General features: G+C 48.1%; 3 protein-coding genes and 6 non-coding genes across 10 annotated transcripts; 4 read left to right on the plus strand and 5 right to left on the minus strand.

The window, feature by feature from the left end:
* Positions 1 to 584: 584 nt before the first annotated feature.
* trnaa-agc (transfer RNA alanine (anticodon AGC)) lies at positions 585 to 657 on the minus strand. Its single transcript has one exon. It is a non-coding gene; the product is annotated as a tRNA-Ala (tRNA).
* Positions 658 to 1,390: 733 nt separating this feature from the next.
* LOC143336862 (5S ribosomal RNA) lies at positions 1,391 to 1,509 on the plus strand. Its single transcript, XR_013078606.1, has one exon. It is a non-coding gene; the product is annotated as a 5S ribosomal RNA (ribosomal RNA).
* Positions 1,510 to 1,759: 250 nt separating this feature from the next.
* trnaa-agc (transfer RNA alanine (anticodon AGC)) lies at positions 1,760 to 1,832 on the minus strand. Its single transcript has one exon. It is a non-coding gene; the product is annotated as a tRNA-Ala (tRNA).
* Positions 1,833 to 2,071: 239 nt separating this feature from the next.
* LOC143336863 (5S ribosomal RNA) lies at positions 2,072 to 2,190 on the minus strand. The gene has a single exon (XR_013078607.1). It is a non-coding gene; the product is annotated as a 5S ribosomal RNA (ribosomal RNA).
* A 198-nt stretch (positions 2,191 to 2,388) lies between these two features.
* Positions 2,389 to 2,461, plus strand: trnaa-agc (transfer RNA alanine (anticodon AGC)). Its single transcript has one exon. It is a non-coding gene; the product is annotated as a tRNA-Ala (tRNA).
* A 152-nt stretch (positions 2,462 to 2,613) lies between these two features.
* On the plus strand, positions 2,614 to 2,686 carry trnaa-agc (transfer RNA alanine (anticodon AGC)). The gene has a single exon. It is a non-coding gene; the product is annotated as a tRNA-Ala (tRNA).
* A 389-nt stretch (positions 2,687 to 3,075) lies between these two features.
* Positions 3,076 to 6,061, minus strand: ccdc25 (coiled-coil domain containing 25). Its single transcript, XM_076755886.1, has 9 exons — positions 5,886 to 6,061; positions 5,666 to 5,713; positions 5,495 to 5,534; positions 5,261 to 5,312; positions 5,032 to 5,107; positions 4,672 to 4,775; positions 4,317 to 4,519; positions 4,115 to 4,160; positions 3,076 to 3,917 (listed from the first exon to the last, which is right to left on the minus strand). Exons 1-9 carry the CDS (start codon positions 5,908 to 5,910, stop codon positions 3,888 to 3,890), a joined length of 624 nt encoding a protein of 207 aa, XP_076612001.1. The 5' UTR covers positions 5,911 to 6,061; the 3' UTR covers positions 3,076 to 3,887.
* A 797-nt stretch (positions 6,062 to 6,858) lies between these two features.
* Positions 6,859 to 12,322, plus strand: esco2 (establishment of sister chromatid cohesion N-acetyltransferase 2). 2 transcript variants are annotated; one of them, XM_076756441.1, is made up of 16 exons: positions 6,859 to 7,007; positions 7,887 to 7,953; positions 8,248 to 8,381; positions 8,485 to 8,794; positions 8,899 to 9,229; positions 9,422 to 9,498; positions 9,657 to 9,762; positions 9,858 to 9,945; positions 10,043 to 10,085; positions 10,251 to 10,368; positions 10,488 to 10,619; positions 10,734 to 10,823; positions 10,926 to 11,069; positions 11,170 to 11,354; positions 11,437 to 11,752; positions 11,788 to 12,322. In XM_076756441.1, the coding sequence occupies exons 2-15, from the start codon at positions 7,901 to 7,903 to the stop codon at positions 11,567 to 11,569; spliced, it is 1,944 nt and encodes a 647-aa protein (XP_076612556.1). In that variant the 5' UTR covers positions 6,859 to 7,007; positions 7,887 to 7,900; the 3' UTR covers positions 11,570 to 11,752; positions 11,788 to 12,322. The 2 variants fall into 2 exon arrangements, with proteins under 2 accessions (XP_076612556.1, XP_076612555.1); XM_076756440.1 differs by having other exon boundaries at positions 6,876 to 7,007; positions 11,437 to 11,716; positions 11,765 to 12,322.
* Positions 12,323 to 12,437: 115 nt separating this feature from the next.
* pbk (PDZ binding kinase) lies at positions 12,438 to 15,146 on the minus strand. Its single transcript, XM_076756545.1, has 7 exons — positions 15,050 to 15,146; positions 14,348 to 14,524; positions 13,745 to 13,884; positions 13,453 to 13,622; positions 13,239 to 13,368; positions 12,951 to 13,130; positions 12,438 to 12,802 (listed from the first exon to the last, which is right to left on the minus strand). Exons 2-7 carry the CDS (start codon positions 14,521 to 14,523, stop codon positions 12,570 to 12,572), a joined length of 1,029 nt encoding a protein of 342 aa, XP_076612660.1. The 5' UTR covers position 14,524; positions 15,050 to 15,146; the 3' UTR covers positions 12,438 to 12,569.
* Between the last annotated feature and the right edge of the window lie 1,224 nt (positions 15,147 to 16,370).

The following is a 16,370-nucleotide window of genomic DNA, read 5'->3' on the forward strand; positions in this document are numbered from 1 at the left end:
AAAACATCTGACGTTACTGAAGCAAAAGCAGAAACTGATGGTTGAGACTCAAACAAAAACTGTCACAAACATGCAAAAAAGCCAATATGAAAGCAGTCAAAGAGCATCGAGGACAAACTGACGAGCTGCTGTCTTTCATCCTGTCAACGACTCGGAGGAACTCCACAATAACAGAGTATCACTGTGAGCAGAGCTTCTTACTCACAACTTGTACAAAATACTGATATTTATTTGAACGTAAACGAACACGTCGATGGCAGCGATGATGGACATTTACAAATAGTCTGTTTGTACTCGCCGTCGTCGCTTAGGAGGGAAATTCTTTGACAGGACGACCATTTTTAATATCACACTATAACGTTCACTATATACGTTTGATTGCGGTCTACATTCACTGTTCACACCATCTATTGCAGACTGACGGGAGCTACAGGACACACCGACTTCATGAGAACTGCTCGAAACGGTTTGGTTTAAGCAGCAAAACTGCTCGTTGAGGACCAGCGAAGGATCTCAGGGCTTGAGTCTTGTGGTCAGTGAGACAGCAAATAGTTTGGGCCTGCTGGTCTCCAGAAGCAAAGCTTTGGAGGATGCGGGCATCGATCCCGCTACCTCTCGCATGCTAAGCGAGCGCTCTACCATTTGAGCTAATCCCCCATGATGCCTTGTGAACGTGACGTCACATCATCCGAGGAAATCCTGAGACTGAATCAAACTTTGTGATTCATGGGTTTCGTGTACAAACGTTGCTTTTAAGATATTTTGTCAGACATTTAACTCGTTTTCTCTTAACGCATCATTTTATTAGTACACTGCTTGTTTTTGTATGAAACTTTATTGTTCTCCAGCGCTCAAATTACGTGAAAAACGACACAAACACACCAACTGAAGAGAATCGTCTTGGAGTGACGCCATCTTTAAAAGTAGACAAAATGATGGAGGGCACTGGGGAAAAAACATACTTTCTTTAAAGAACAACAGGGTCGGTGACTTGTATTTGTCATCATTTTCATGTGTCTAACACACACTGAACGCTTTGTGGACAGATGTCATGGAGGACGAAAAATGACATAATGATGGATAAATACATATAAATGTTTAAATAATAATATTAATATTAATAAGCTGTCCTCTGAAAGCAGACGTTGGTGTCGAAGTGAACTGTTGTGGTGCAGACAAAAAACACTGGACAGCGCCCGTGGGTCGATCCCAGAGAGAGAGGAAGAGCATGGTTTTCTGACAAGAAATGATGCTGGAAGTAACCACTGAGCTAAACCAGTGCGACGAACAACGAGAGACACTGTCTATATAAGCAGGAGTCTAAGGGCTGCGCAGTCTGTGACAGCGATGATGGACATTTATAAATAGTCTGTTTGTCCCCTCTGTCTTCGCTTACGGCCACACCAGCCTGAGAACGCCCGATCTCGTCCGATCTCGGAAGCTAAGCAGGGTCGGGCCTGGTTAGTACTTGGATGGGAGACCGCCTGGGAATACCAGGTGCTGTAAGCTTTTGCACTGCTCCGCACACACGGCAGAGGGCGCTGCTGCTGCTGCTTCACTCCACACACTGTAAGGTCATCTGACAGGTGAGACGATTCGATTGCACACCTGACCTCCTGTCGTCCTTTGCTTTGATTTTCTTTCCAATGTACGTCAACTTTACAGGTGCATCACGGGAAATTCTTTGACAGAACGACCATTTTTAATATCACACACACAGCAAATAATTTGGGCCTGCTGGTCTCCAGAAGCAAAGGTTTGGAGGATGCGGGCATCGATCCCGCTACCTCTCGCATGCTAAGCGAGCGCTCTACCATTTGAGCTAATCCCCCATGTACTAATCTGCAACGTCTTTGGCCTCATTAACCTCTTACACATACGAAGCCACACGCTACACTGGCATTCACAAAATCAGGTGCAACATACGACTCACCAAAAGGGGTTAATTTAGATTTGATTGAGAGATTTAAAAGGATCCAGAGACCCGATGTGTCTGAATTTAGTTTACTGGGAAGCTGTGAGGAATGAAGCAGCAGCAGCGCCCTCTGCCGTGTGTGCGGAGCAGTGCAAAAGCTTACAGCACCTGGTATTCCCAGGCGGTCTCCCATCCAAGTACTAACCAGGCCCGACCCTGCTTAGCTTCCGAGATCGGACGAGATCGGGCGTTCTCAGGCTGGTGTGGCCGTAAGCAAAAACAATTGGGACAAACAGACTATTTATAAATGTCCATCATCGACTCTTGCTTATGTTGACAGTGTCTCTCGTTGTCCGTCGCACTGGTTTAGCTCAGTGGTTACTTCCAGCATCATTTCAACCATGCTCTTCCTCCCTCTCTGGAAGTCTCAGGATTTCCTCGGATGATGTGACGTCACGTTCACAAGGCATCATGGGGGATTAGCTCAAATGGTAGAGCGCTCGCTTAGCATGCGAGAGGTAGCGGGATCGATGCCCGCATCCTCCACGGTAATGTTTTCTTCTTGCTTAAAGACACATACTTATGGCCGGAAAGGGCGTTTGTGCACTTATTGTACTTATTGAAAACGAGTTAAATGTTGGATAAAATATCTTAAAAGCAACGTTTGTACACGAAACCCATGAATCACAATGCATTATGGGGGATTAGCTCAAATGGTAGAGCGCTCGCTTAGCATGCGAGAGGTAGCGGGATCGATGCCCGCATCCTCCAAACCTTTGCTTCTGGAGACCAGCAGGCCCAAATTATTGGGCCTTACACTTTATTCACCTCAACTTCTTCGACAGGACGACTCTATTTAATGTCACACTATAACAAAACCAACCAACCAGTCAAGTTTGACGGCGGGCTGAATTCACTCTTTACACCTGCACAGGTGGAGTTCTGCCTCATAACATGTGAAACACTAATTCTTCATTGAGATCAACACATTTCAGACTTCATGTTTCATAACCCTGATTTCTTCTGAGTCCCTGTTTTTAAATGATGCCAAGCACTTCACTTTACCTAAATATATATGTAAATAAAAATAAATTGAAGTTTTAAAAAGGCCTGACAGGAGTGTGCAGGAAAAGTGCTTTCATGGACAAAGGTCAAACAGTCATTTCAACGGAGGAAGTGTTTTTAATTCCAAACGGCAGCACGTGTAGTCATGATAATAACAAGGGTCCATTCCAGATGTTCAGGACAAATATTTATCCCAAAATGTCCACACATCACAATTTGCCTTCTTCTCTCTGAGCAGCTCATAATCGGATCCTGGAAAAGACATAATGACTGACTCCAACGCGTACATTTACTGCAGTATTTAAAACGTTCGCTGTTACTTTTCAGGTTTATATTCTCTCACCTGTGCACACACATTCCTATCACATCACACAACTTTGAAAGTCTTTATTGTTCGCAGTCTTCTCAAACACTTCCTGGTTGCAGCTTCATAATCTTTCAGGCCTCGCTCACTGTGTTCTGCAGGTGGATGATGGTGGCCTGGACTGTTTCTGGGGATCTGTAACTATTACGAGGGATCGTCACGATAAGTAAATATAACTGAGAGTTTAATTCATCCATTGAATTGTGTTGAATACAATCAGACATGCAGAGAAATGACAACATGAGGAGAGTGAGCGGAGCGTCTGCAGATCGTCCCAGCAGACGCCAACATCACACGGTTCTGCTGTTTGAGTCCGTCGTGTTGTTCTGTGTTTGCTCTCCGGTTTCATCCCCTGATGAAGAGCCGGCCGGCGTGGTTTGGTTTGGCAGCAGAGTCTCGAACCAATCAGCATGTGGAGTCAGTCCCGGCACTGTCCCTCATTGGCTCGCTGTCTGCTCCAGGTGTCCAAAAGCAAAAAGAATCCATTTGTTTCTGTCTTTGTTAAAGCGACAGCAGATCCGAGTGTGTCCCGCCGCAGGCTGCTCACATGAAGTCGTCTGAATCGTAACCATCCTGCAAACCAAGAAGCACAAGTTCAGGCGGCGAACGCGACAGAGAAGCCGTTTCGAGTTTGATCGAGATCACAGCGTTTTATGAAGAACACGGCGCATCACGTTCAGCCGTTCACAAAGATCCCTGAAAATGATTCGACTGCTACAACTCTGCCCGAGAGCTCCAGGACAAACACAGGTGAGTCCACGTGTCCTCACCTCGTTCGTCTTCATGTTCTCATTCTTCATCAGAGACGAATAGTTCCTGCAGAGAGAAACCACAGAAGAAGAACGGATGAATATAAAGAGCATCTCATGAACTTTAAATGTTCACACGGCGACACCTTCATCACTCCTCATCAGCTGTCACAGCAGAATGTGACACCTGTGCTGAGTGAAGAGGCTCCAGCCGCACACCCACCTGAGCTCCTCCATCTCTTTTCTCCTCTTCTGCTCCTCCTTCTCTCTCTTCTTCTGCTCCTGCAGCTGAGCTTTCTTCTCGTTCCTCTCCTCTCTGTCTCTCGACTCTTTCTCTGCCGCCAGGTCAGGGAAGCGTTCTGCTTTCGTTTTCTCCAGGCGGTTCACGATCTCGTTGATCTTCTTCTCCACCGCCACGATCTTCACCTGTGAGACAGCATGACACACCTGAGCGGGTCTGACGATGATGAACAGACTCACGACGAAGCTCCTCGCCGCCGTTCAGTGGTGTAAATATGAAAGTCAGCTTGTGAGATCATCCATCACAGCCAACATGAAGCCTTTTCAGTTGTGCTGACCTCTTTCTGCCGATGGAAGCCGATCTGTCCGACGTCCATGTCTCCGGTTTTCTTCAGGTTGGCCCACGGTGTGTAAACCACGTTGATGTTGTTCATCTTGCAGCCTGACAGCACACACATCATTTGCTTTAATACACAAGGGGCTGCTGTGTCGCTCAGCAGAAAGAGGCTTCACAGGACGGCTGCTCAGAGCAGGCGTGACAATTTCAGAATCTACTTTTTAAAACAGAGTCGATCAGCTGTGATCATCAGGACTCTGGGTAACAATAAACCGAGAACACTGAAGCCTCGTGCCGACACCCAGCGAACCCTGATCCCATTCTGCCGATGACAGGAAGTGATCAGGAGGCAGATGTTTACCTTGGATGCTGTTGTTCTTCACCAGCTGTGCACAGTCGATCAGCACCTCCGGGGGGATGTCATCTATTGTCTGACCCTGGAAAAGACACACACAAACACACACACACACACAAAGTTAAACAAAGCCAACATCTGGGCTGCAGGTAATCTGATTACTGCTCAGTAAAGCCGTGTGTGTGTGTGTGTGTGTGTGTGTGTGTGTGTGTGTGTGTGTGTGTGGACTCTTTACCTTTGGCAGTCTCAGATAAACGTGAGCTGAAGACAGTTTGTCCACATGAAACCTGCATGTGAACAAAAATAAGAGTTATGCGATTCAAACAACAATGATTAACTAATATTCACTTCGATTTTTCAGTTGTTTGTGCTTATAGATTATTTATAATAACATAGAAAACCACGTCAGTTTACGTGTTGGACAAACAGTCGTTTGTCCAGGCAGCAAAAACACATTAGAGAGTCGCACCAGATGTCTTCAGGCCATCCGTACTTGATCAGATCCTCATCTGCAAAACCAAAGTCAGTCAGAGGTGATGTGGCATCATTCATGACAAAAGCACTTCAACACAGCAAAACAACAATCAGAGAAACGGCACAAATACAGGACGCGTCTGCAAACCAACGTCCACCAACTTACTTTCATATTTGTCTTTTCCCATATAGATCGTGTAGGAAGGGTTCACCACTGAGAGACAACAGCAGAGCTTCAGTTACCACACAAAACACACTCAGTTCACAGAAACAACAAAGACAAAGTCGCATAAAAAGAGAAATGAAGCCTTTAGCTTCAGAGAGGACAGGCTAACCAGGCTAACAGCTAACACTGCTGCTATCGCTTACCCCGCGGCTTCACTCACCGGCACTTATGAAATAAAACACCATTTTAAGTGAGTTTAAACTCGCCAGTAAAAGATGAAAAGTGACTGTGTGTTGTCTGAAAACTAACAAACTAATTATGAACACAACCACAAAATAATTCTCAGTCCCGACTGATCATTGCTGCTGTCACTTTTCTCATGGACGAGGTGACCCGGAAGTTGTTAGCTTCCTGCATCGAGTTACAAAGTGTGTCCCCGTCAGGAGGTTTAGAATTTGGGAATTTCTCTGTCTGCTTTTGATAGACGTTTACCCAGAAAGTAATTAGAGTATTGAAGGCATAGCCTTTAATTTACTATAATCATATGTTTTTCCACACACATCAATTATAACAACTTTGTCATTTTTTTTAATACTCTGTGGCATAAAGACAATCAAACTCCTAACTAGTCATATTTCAGAATTCACTGTCTGTACAGGCTGACATAAACTTCAAAATTTGAATACGATCAATATAAATGTAATTATTTCATATCATGTTGATTCTTACTGTCACCAACTGGAGACTGGATGTTAAAACTTGGTCTTTCAGGTGGAACAGTTTCTGTCTTAGTGCTGGTTTTTGTGGTGTTTGTCTCAGAAACTCTATTGATGAAAATATACAAAGAAAAAATACAAACAAAGCAGAAGTAAAAATCAAGCTTTGGCTGTTTGTTAACGACTATGCTCTGAGGATTTAAGGAAATTATATTTTATTCTCTGCTGTTTCACCAGATCATCTGAAATTAATCATTTGTTTTATATCAATAGTGATTGAAACCAAAAAGATTTTCTCTATCGAGTGACTAAATGTCACGTTATAATTTGGCATCTCTAATATACGTGTAACTTCCACAGACTGATGAAATTTAACAAACAAAGATCTTTTATTTTGAAGGTAAAGACCAGATGTCCCTCCACGCTTTTTCGGCGGTAACTCGATGAAGAAAAGTTTGTGTTTCCGCTTCCGGTCTTAAGGTTGTGTAATTTTTTTTAGACACTCGGGGCGCGCGCTGTTCAAAACACCGGGAAGAAACGCGCGCAGGAGTCGAAGGAGAACGGCCAGCAGCTCAGACTCTCTGCCAACATTCACCGATTTATGAAGCTCGACAGAAACGTGTTCGGTGAGAAACACACAGACACACAAACGTATTTTATGGTTTGTTTTTTCTCTTAAATGACGTTAAATTGACTTGGAAGCGTCCAGAAGCGTTCGCTCGTCAGACTAAAGTGACGCGTTCAGATTCGCTCATTCGCTAAAAAACAGACAAACATGGAAAGAAACGGTGAAAACGTTGGGCTTTGGTCGAAGCACAGAACCGCTGATGGATGTCGGCACGTTAGCTCGTCGTTGTTGAGGCAGTCACATTTGAATAAGATAATCATCCCGCCAATAATCCATTCATCTCCACTTTAGCTGTGAAATAAGCTAACGGAGCGCTAAGCTAACGTACACGTTGGTGCACAGACCAGATGAAACTCGGTGTTAATGTTAAACTGATATCCCTGATCAGGACCTGGATCCACCAGTGACCCCGCAAACATGAAGGTCTCGGGGTGTAACGTTGGTGTCCCGGCGTGGCCTCCGCACGCTCCACGCACCCCCGCTTTGACACCGTCACACCAAACTTCACCTGAAAATCTGTTAATTTACCGTCCAACACTCTGCGGCCTGTGGTCGGTTTATGGCGGCTGCAAATGTTAACAGATATGTCTGTAAAGCTGATCCCCGACCAGCCGGAGTGTTATCTTTTTAACGGATTGTCCTGGCAACAGGTTTAGAGATCATTTGAAAATTGGCATTAATCATAATTTGGTGTTTTTTCCTGCTCCCTCAGAGGTTGATTCGTCTTGAAGACTCAGTAAATATCTCGAAGCGTCTCTTTGAAGCTGTCAGTAGTTTTCTGATTTTTTTAAAAAAGAAGGGCTGTCACTGTGCAGGTCATTGACAGAATGGAGTTTGATGTTTTATGTGAAATCAGGATCTGCTGCTGTTTCTGCAGGTGAGGTTTAAAAAATGATGCCGACTACAACCAGGAAGAGGAAGCTGTCGTCTCTGGACTGCGACAGGTGAGCCGTGACTGCTTTTAAGCGGTTTCCTGCTGCTTTGCTGTCTGTGTCCAGACGTTAGAGACACGGTGGTGCTGAAAATAACGTCTGCTCCTAATTTGTGGCTGTAATTTGTTCCTGTGCAGCTTTTGTTAAATTAAACTAAATCAGCTGTGGTTTTGTTGTTGGTGCTAAAACTCAGGTATGAAATCAGTAAACATGTCAAACAACATTATGACATGTGTTCATCTGCAGCGTCTCTGATCCTCATCTGATCCTCATCTGATCCTCATCTGATCCTCTGTTCTTTGACAGCAGCCAGCCAGCAGAGACGGGAGGGAGGGAGGAGACGTCCCCCGTGAAGAGGACGTCCCCGAGGAAGAAGCCGTTTGGACGTCTGAACAAGGAAAACGGTCCCTCGCCACAGAAATCCCCCCGAAGACCAGCAGGTAGGAGGAGTGGGGGCAGCCTCAGGGCATGCGCACGCACACACACACGCACACACACACACACACACACACACACTTCATCAGTCTTTTTTTATTTTTCTAGACTCTTCCTCCTCATCGCCCCGTAAATCTCCGCTCAAAGCTTCAGTGGTCATCAGCTCCTTCTATGGGAGGCAGAAGTCCATCTATCTGACTCCACTGGAGAGGAAGGCCATCAAGGAGAGTCTGCCTGCTCCTCCCCCTCCTCCTCCTCTTCATTCTCCTCCTTCGCAGGAGAAAAAGAAGAAGAAGAAGAATTCTAAAGGAGGCAGCAGGCAGAGAAAGGTGGCTGCAGGATCCAATAATTCAGGGAAGATGAGAATCCAGAACTTTTCCACTTCAAGGACGATCAGACTGCCCAGAGCGAGCAGCAGGTTCGTCTCCAGTCCAGTCAGCTGGTTTGTTGGTGCTTCTGCAGATTTCTGACGAGTTCACCTTCAGTTCCAGCTAACGTCTTTTTGTGCATCTTTGAATTCAGCGGCGTCGCTGCCAAACCAGCGTCGACTACGAGCACAGCGGCCGGCGGCAGCGGCGGCAGCAGCAGCAGCAGCAGCAGCGTGAAGCCCGCAGAGTCCAGGAAGGCGATTGCCGTCTCCTTCAGCAGCCTGAAGCCCAAACCCAAGATCTTCGTCGGAGCTGCTTTCTTCAGCACGGGGAAGAAACCCACGTCGATGTACAAGAAGTCTGCACCCAGATCCTCGAGCAGGCCGGCTTCGGCTTCAGCGGGCGGCAGAGGTGCACCACCACAGAAGAAGGGCGAGAAAGCAGAGCGGCAGCAGGAAGTGACGAAGCAGAAACACCTGGCGGAGGTGAGGACACAGACACAAACCGTCTCTTCAGAATAAGAGCATGTGAACAATCTTCACTCTGAGCTGTTTGTGACTCATGAACGTTCCTGAGTCTCTAAATGCTGGAGAGCAGACGAGCTCTGATGGAAGCTCGTCTGCACCGTCCTCTCTAACATGAAGTCCACATCCTCTGTCCTTTGTCCTGGTCTGCAGACTGACGTCCAGCAGAGGGAAAAGTTTGACCCCACAGACTGGATGGACGAGCTGCCTGGAACTCCTCGACCAATCAGGTGCTTTACGTCACCTCAAACTGAACGAAGACGCTTCAGGGAGAAAAACCTCAGATGTAGTTTGAATGTTGACGTCGGAGAAATCGATGTTTTCTTTCTTTGAGCTAAACTTTGTGTTTGAAGAAGACCATTTTCCCGCCTTTGTCGTCCCCCTGCAGCTCCTCTCCAACGCTGGCAGAGAAATATGGGATAACCAGAGAGCTGACGGTCGTGTTGACGAGGACGCCGACCGCCGCGGCGCCCACAGCCTCCATCAGTCCCCAGGTACAGTGGAGCGCGTGCGTCGTTACCGTGTTTAACACCAGTCATTACGCGTCTGTGAGTGAATAACGCCGCTGACATGGGATTCTCTACTTCAGGACATTTGTCTGACAGACGGCGACTCTGCGGCCATCTTTGACCCGAGCGACAGAAGCCCGACCAGCGCTGCTGCTGGCCCCCCTCCAGGTACGCACTGGTTTCAGCGGTGTCCCAGTTCATTGTCACCGTCCTCGCCGCAGGGCCGTCAACGCGTTGTCTGATATATTCTGTGTTTCCTCCACAGACGCGGCGGCCATTTATCCCATCTTCAGCTCCGCATCCAAGAGGTGAGACGGTCTGTTCAGTCCTCATTTCAGCAGGTAGAAGGACGCAGACGAGCGTCAGCGGGACGCACGAGGAAGACCAAAATGACGATGAAGATGCTGTGGTCTCAGCCGCTGTTTGCCCTTCAGACCAGGTGACGCTCTGTTCTGTCTTTTGTTGTCCTGCAGGTTGAGGAGAGCTCTGCCCCCCGTGGCGTCCTGCGGTGCCCCGTCTGGCCTGATGACATCACTGCAGACGCCCGTCCGCAGGAGGAAGGAGAAGCAGGACGACGACCAGCTCATCATCGTACGTTCATGTGGATGTTCGGACGTTCGGACTCACAGTCGAGGTGTTTCAGACTGAAGTCAGCAGGCTTGTTTTGGTCTCAGTCTTCTGTCCTCTGTGTCTTCTGTGTCCTCTGTCAGGATGCTGGTCAGAAGCAGTTCGGAGCGACGACCTGCAGCTCCTGCGGGATGATTTACAGCGCCGACAACCCAGAGGACAACTTCCAGCACAGCCAGTTCCACCAGCGCTTCCTCGACTCCATCAGATTTGTGGTAAAACTTCCTCCTTCAGGCTCTGTGAGCGTGTGTCAGACCTGCTGCTCGCCCTGACGTCACTTCCTGTCCCATCAGTCGCTCGTTGTTTGACCAGCGTCTCTGTCGTTTCAGGGCTGGAAGAAGGAGCGAGTGGTGGCCGAGTTCTGGGACGGGAAGATCCTCCTCGTCATGCCCGACGACCCCAAATACGCCGTCAAAAAGGTGCGTTTGTGTCCGAGCTTCTTCGCGACGCTGAGAGACGAGAACAGACTGTTTATCCTGTGTGTGTGTGTGTGTGTGTGTGTGTGTGTGTGTGTGTTCCAGGCCGAGGACGTGCGGCACGTTGCAGACAGCGAGTTGGGTTTCCAGCAAGTGACTCTGAGCAGACCTTCGCAGGCGAAGACCTACCTGTTCATCAGCTCGGAGCGGCTGGTGGTGGGCTGCCTCGTCGCTGAGCCCATACGTCAGGTAGGTCTGAGTGTGTGTGTGTGTGTGTGTGTGTGTGTGTGTGTGTGTGGGGGGGGGACCTGCTGTTGACGGGGTCCTGCTTCTGCTTCTGCCCCCTCAGGCCTACAGAGTCCTGGAGCAGCCGGATCGATACAAAGACATGACGAAGGACGACTTCATGGAGCAGCACCGGGCCTGGTGCTGCTCCGGCGTCCCAGAGCGAGCTCTGTGCGGGGTCAGCCGGGTCTGGGTCTTCAGCCTGGCCCGACGTCAGCGCATCGCCACCCGCCTGCTGGACACCGTCAGGTACAGAGACGCACCCGACGGAGGCCCACTGGTCCTCTGCTGTTCAGGAAGCCTGGTCTGAGATTTGTCTGTGTCGTTTCAGGAGCTCCTTCATGTACGGCGGTCACCTGACCAAGGAGGAAATCGCCTTCTCTGACCCGACACCTGACGGAAAACTGTTCGCCACCAAGTACTGCAACACGCCGACCTTCCTCGTTTACAACTTCATCGCATGAAGTTCAGATTGAAGCCCTGCTGCTGTTTGACGTGTTGAGGGGTGTGTTTGTGTGTGTGTTTGTGTGTGTGTGCGTTCAGTGTGCTGTGTGTGTGTGTTCAGTGTGTGTGTGCGTTCAGTGTGCGTGTGTGTGTGCGTTCAGTGTGCTGTGTGTGTGTGTGTGTGTGTGTGTGTTCAGTGTGCTGTGTGCGTTCAGTGTGTGTGTGTGTGTGTGTTCAGTGTGTGTGTGTGTGTGTGTGTGTGTGTGTGTTCAGTGTGCTGTGTGTGTGTGCCTGTGCTGTGTGTGTTCAGTGTGTGTGTGCGTTCAGTGTGTGTGTGTGTGTGTGTGTGTGTGTGTGCGTTCAGTGTGCTGTGTGTGTGTGTGTGTGCGCGCGTTCAGTGTGCTGTGTGTATGTGTGTGTGTGCGTTCAGTGTGTGTGTGTGTGTGTGTGTGTGTGTGTGTGCGCGTTCTGTGTGCTGTGTGTGTGTGTGTGTGTGCGCGCGTTCAGTGTGTTGTGTGTATGTGTTTGTGTGTTCAGCGTGTGATGCACACGATGAATTTGACCTCGGCCCGTCGTCTCTCGGCTCTCTGATGTTCGCGTCCTCGCAGTGTTTTGTTTTTAAAGACTTCCTGAATTCAGTCGATTCATGTTCATTTTTCTTTTCGCTCCCAGTTTGAGGTTTTCTGGATGTGTTAGAAGGAAAATGTTGTCTGGTGACACATTCGAACATTCTTTGTAAATACGCTGAATAAACAGATTTCCTTAGTTTTCTGACCTGAATCGTGTTTCTGAGTGAAAACGAGTTCATGAATCTGTTTTTAGGAGTTTTTCAGTTTTCCGACGTTAAAATCACCACGACGAGTTTTAATAATGATGAAGAAGCCGATCGCTTTGATTTCATTTAATCAGCAGCAGAAAATGTGACAGACGTTGAAACAGGAAAACAGTTCAATCAGAAAGAGACGGACGTGCTGCTGAGCCAGAGGACAGACGAAGACAAGCGGCTCTGAGAGACGGCGGTCAGTCGATGACGATCACCTCGCCGGAGGCTCTGTCCAGCTGGGCGTTACTCTCTAAAGCCTGGATGATCTGATTGGCCGAGGGTCTCTTCTTGGGGTCTTCCTCGGTGCACAGGTAGAACAGCTCGACCATCCTCCGGTACGAGCCGCCCAGAGCCTCGGCGTCCAGCGGCGGCCTCGTCCCCAGCTTCTCGTAGAAGGCGTCCTCGTCAAAGGTCTCCTCGAATGAGTCGTCTGAAACACACACACACACACACATCCTCTTTGAACTCACTGGGTAGAATTTAAAAATGGCTGAGCGGCGCCCCCCAGAGGCAGTTTACGCTGCTGGATCTGACTGTTCTGTTCAAACCCAAACGAGCTGCAGCAGCCTGAACTTCACCTTCGTCCCCTTCGTCGTCCTCCAGCATGTCCAGGTGAGGCATGGCGAGCGTCATCATCTCCCACAGAGTCAGACCGAAGGCGAACACGTCGGCCTTGTCCGTGATGTCCCCGCCCTCGACCAGAGCTTCCTTTGGTTTCCACGGCTCGGTGCCGATGTACTCCGCCTCTGGGTCCGACACTGAGAACGGACAAGGACACTTTCAGCACAAAGACAGTCTGCTGTTGTCATGATGTGACGTGAAGGTACGAGAAGAATCAGACCAGTCTGACCACAAACCGTGGTTACCTCTCATGTTCTCGTCCAGCTGCAGAGACGCGCCGACGTCGCAGATCTTCACCGTCTCAAAGTCGCCTCTGATGACGACGTTACAGGACTTCATGTCGCCGTGCAGCAGCTTCTTCTCGTTGTGAAGATACTGCAGACGGAAACAAAGACGAGTGATCGAACGGAAGGGTCAAAGTTCACAGTCCACACCGGTCTCACTAGGTCCACGACTCACCTGAAGACCACGAGCCACGTGCAGAGCAACCTTCTGGATGCTGTCGGCGGGGAAGGCTTTGAGGCCGGCCTCCCGCCGCCTCTCGATCAGGTCGTTGAGGGACTGCTCTCCTCCGTACTCCATGGCCAGACACTGTGAGCCATCGTGAGCTCTGGTGAAGGCGCGAAAGCCTTCGTGACAGAACACAGAAGAAGAAGAAAAGGAGTCAAACGCTGGACGAGAGCGTTTAACTTCACGCTTCAAACAGAACGAAGCTGTGAGGTGCTCTGTCACAGTCGGCTTCACGTCTTACCGACAATGTTGGGATGATTGATGCCCTTCAGGACCTTCGCCTCCTCATTCAGCCGCTTCTGGTAAACCGCCATCTGTTTGGCGGCACACTTCCTGTAGATCTTCTTGACGGCCCACGGAGACGCGTTCATCTTCCCCACCCTGGTGTTAGTTTGATCAACAACAGTTAAATATTATCCACAGACGTGAAAATGTTCCTGCCCTGCTAGAAAAACCAGCATAGACCAGCATTTGTTGTGTTTGATGCTGGGATGCTGGTCTATGCTGGTTTATGCTGGTGGACCAGCATGGTGATGCTGGTTTTTGCTGGTCTATGCTGGTTTTTCTAGCAGGGTGTGCAGCAGCTCAGCAAACACAGCGAACTTACAGATCTATTAACTCATTTTATTCGAACACACTAAAGCTTCAACGTTAAGCTTTCGTTCGTTCGTTAAGCTTTAATGAGCTTTGACAAATATTTAGGGTCTCATTCAATATTTGAAGTTTTTATCTGCCTGTTTTGTGTATTATCTTATGAGCAGCGAACTGACAGGTGTGTTGGTTCAGGAAATGGCTACCCTGGCGGGTGAGCTGTACAGCAGCTCCCACAGACATCACTGCACACCTGTTCAGGAGGTACACGTTGACTCCAGTCCCACAGCCCAGCTTCTTCATGAAGGGCGAGGCCGGGATGGTGATCGGGGTCCCTTCGCTGCCGCTGCCGCTGCCGCGGCTCCGGACTCGGACGGTTTTAGGGGTCTTGAATGCGGCGTCGTCGGTGCTTGATGCAGAGGAAGCCATTCTGACCCACACAGGTAAACGAAGCACTGTCAGCCAGGTGAAATCAGCAGTTTGTCCTCTAACTGGACTGATTCTCTCAAAGTGAATATCTTTAAAAGAAACTGATGTCTGATCTGATTCAAACCGTCTGAAGTGTCTCACGTTCCGTTTACAAGGACGGAAGTCACCTTTGTCTGTTTCATGAACGTTTTGAATGGACTCTGGCACAAATGAGCCGTGAAGTAACAGAAAATGCCTCCAAAGTTTACACTAAACACAGAAACCGTGTCAGCGTTAGCAGCTGCAGAAGTAGTGACGGTGACAACAACATGAAATGTCAACCTAACAGTTTAATGAACCTTTAGCTCAGAGCTAACGGCGGAGACACCGTACACCAAACTTCAGCTGAGAAAAGCTCAATTTAACGTCAGTTAGCTTCGGCGCTAAAACTTTCGAGTTTCTGACGTAAATGTGGCGACAGACCGAGTTCAGCTGTTTTATCGTCAATTAATTTTATTATTGAGTTAATAAATGGTAAATTACCGACCTGCGTTTTCTTTGACCGTCACAAGAAAACTGAACGTTTCATATTAAACGCGCCGAACATTCAAAATGAAGCTGACGTACGGAAGTCACGGAGGGACAAACTGAACGGATGTCGTTTGCAGCCGCAAAGAAAACAGAGCGACACGCTAAAATTTCTTCGTCTGAACACTTAACCTTAACGGACTGTGAATAACGACCTCTGACATAAAGAAGGCGCAGTTTAGCCCGAAAAGACTTCGACATGTTTAAAAGTCATAGTTGTAATACAGCTTTTGACCAGTGGAGGGCAGTCACGTTACAAAATGAAGGCCAGGCCGTCGGTTTTTTGCAAAAGAGCAAAAACATTTCACAGATCAAACATATAAAGCATCAAATTGATTAATGCATTCATCAAAAAAGGACAAATATAAAATAGCATTAACAATGATACAACAACAATAAAACTAAAGTAAAAAGTGAACTGAATGTTTGCAGAGATGACGTGTTTCCTCACTCAGATCCCTGTTTGACTTCACCATGGACATTAAGTGTTTCTTCATCTTCATCACCGTGAACTCTGACAGTTTAACTCCATTCTTCTTCTTCTTCTCCTCCTCCTCCTCCTCCTCTGTGTTCCACATTGTTTCCTCTAAATCTCATCTCAGGCCTTTTTTTTATGATACAGAACTTCAGATCGCCACAAACCACAAACTCTAATAAAGTGTTTCCTCGTTTAGCAGCTCTGTGTTTCGTCCACATTAACTGTAAGTATCAGCGATCCTTGTGATGAAGTGCTGAGATCATTCAGAGCTGTGACTCCTCAAAGCCTCAGTCACATGGAGGCAGTAAGAGGAGGAAGAGTCGCGCTTCATCTTCCTCACAGCGTGCGTCTGTTCTCTCTTTAACGTCTGGAGGAATTTCCTCAGTCAGACGCCGAAGCTGACCTCGACCTCTTCTCCCTCACAGCCTGCAGATGTTCCAGCTCCTCATTGTGTGGAGGAATAACTGTTTCATTATGAGGAAGAGGAGCAGGAATGCGGTCTGATGATGAATGGACGTGGACGGAGGACCGGGACAACATTGTCCTGAAGGGAAATGAGCTCATGTTTGTGGCCTCTGACGTCACGTCCTGATGCTCTTTAAAGACGACCACAGAGAGAAGAGGATGACTGTCGTGATGAAGAATTACATCGTTTTAAATAATGATTTATACCAAAACAAGAGGCTGGAGGAGGGTTTAGCTTCACTTCACCAATGACAAACTGTCCTGTGTGTGTGTGTGTGTGTGTGTGTGTGTGTGTGTGTGTGTGTGTGTGTGTGTGTGTGTGTGTGCAGCTTCGTTC

This window comes from Chaetodon auriga, chromosome 18, assembly GCF_051107435.1.
Source record: "Chaetodon auriga isolate fChaAug3 chromosome 18, fChaAug3.hap1, whole genome shotgun sequence".
Classification (NCBI taxonomy): Eukaryota; Metazoa; Chordata; class Actinopteri; order Chaetodontiformes; family Chaetodontidae; genus Chaetodon; species Chaetodon auriga.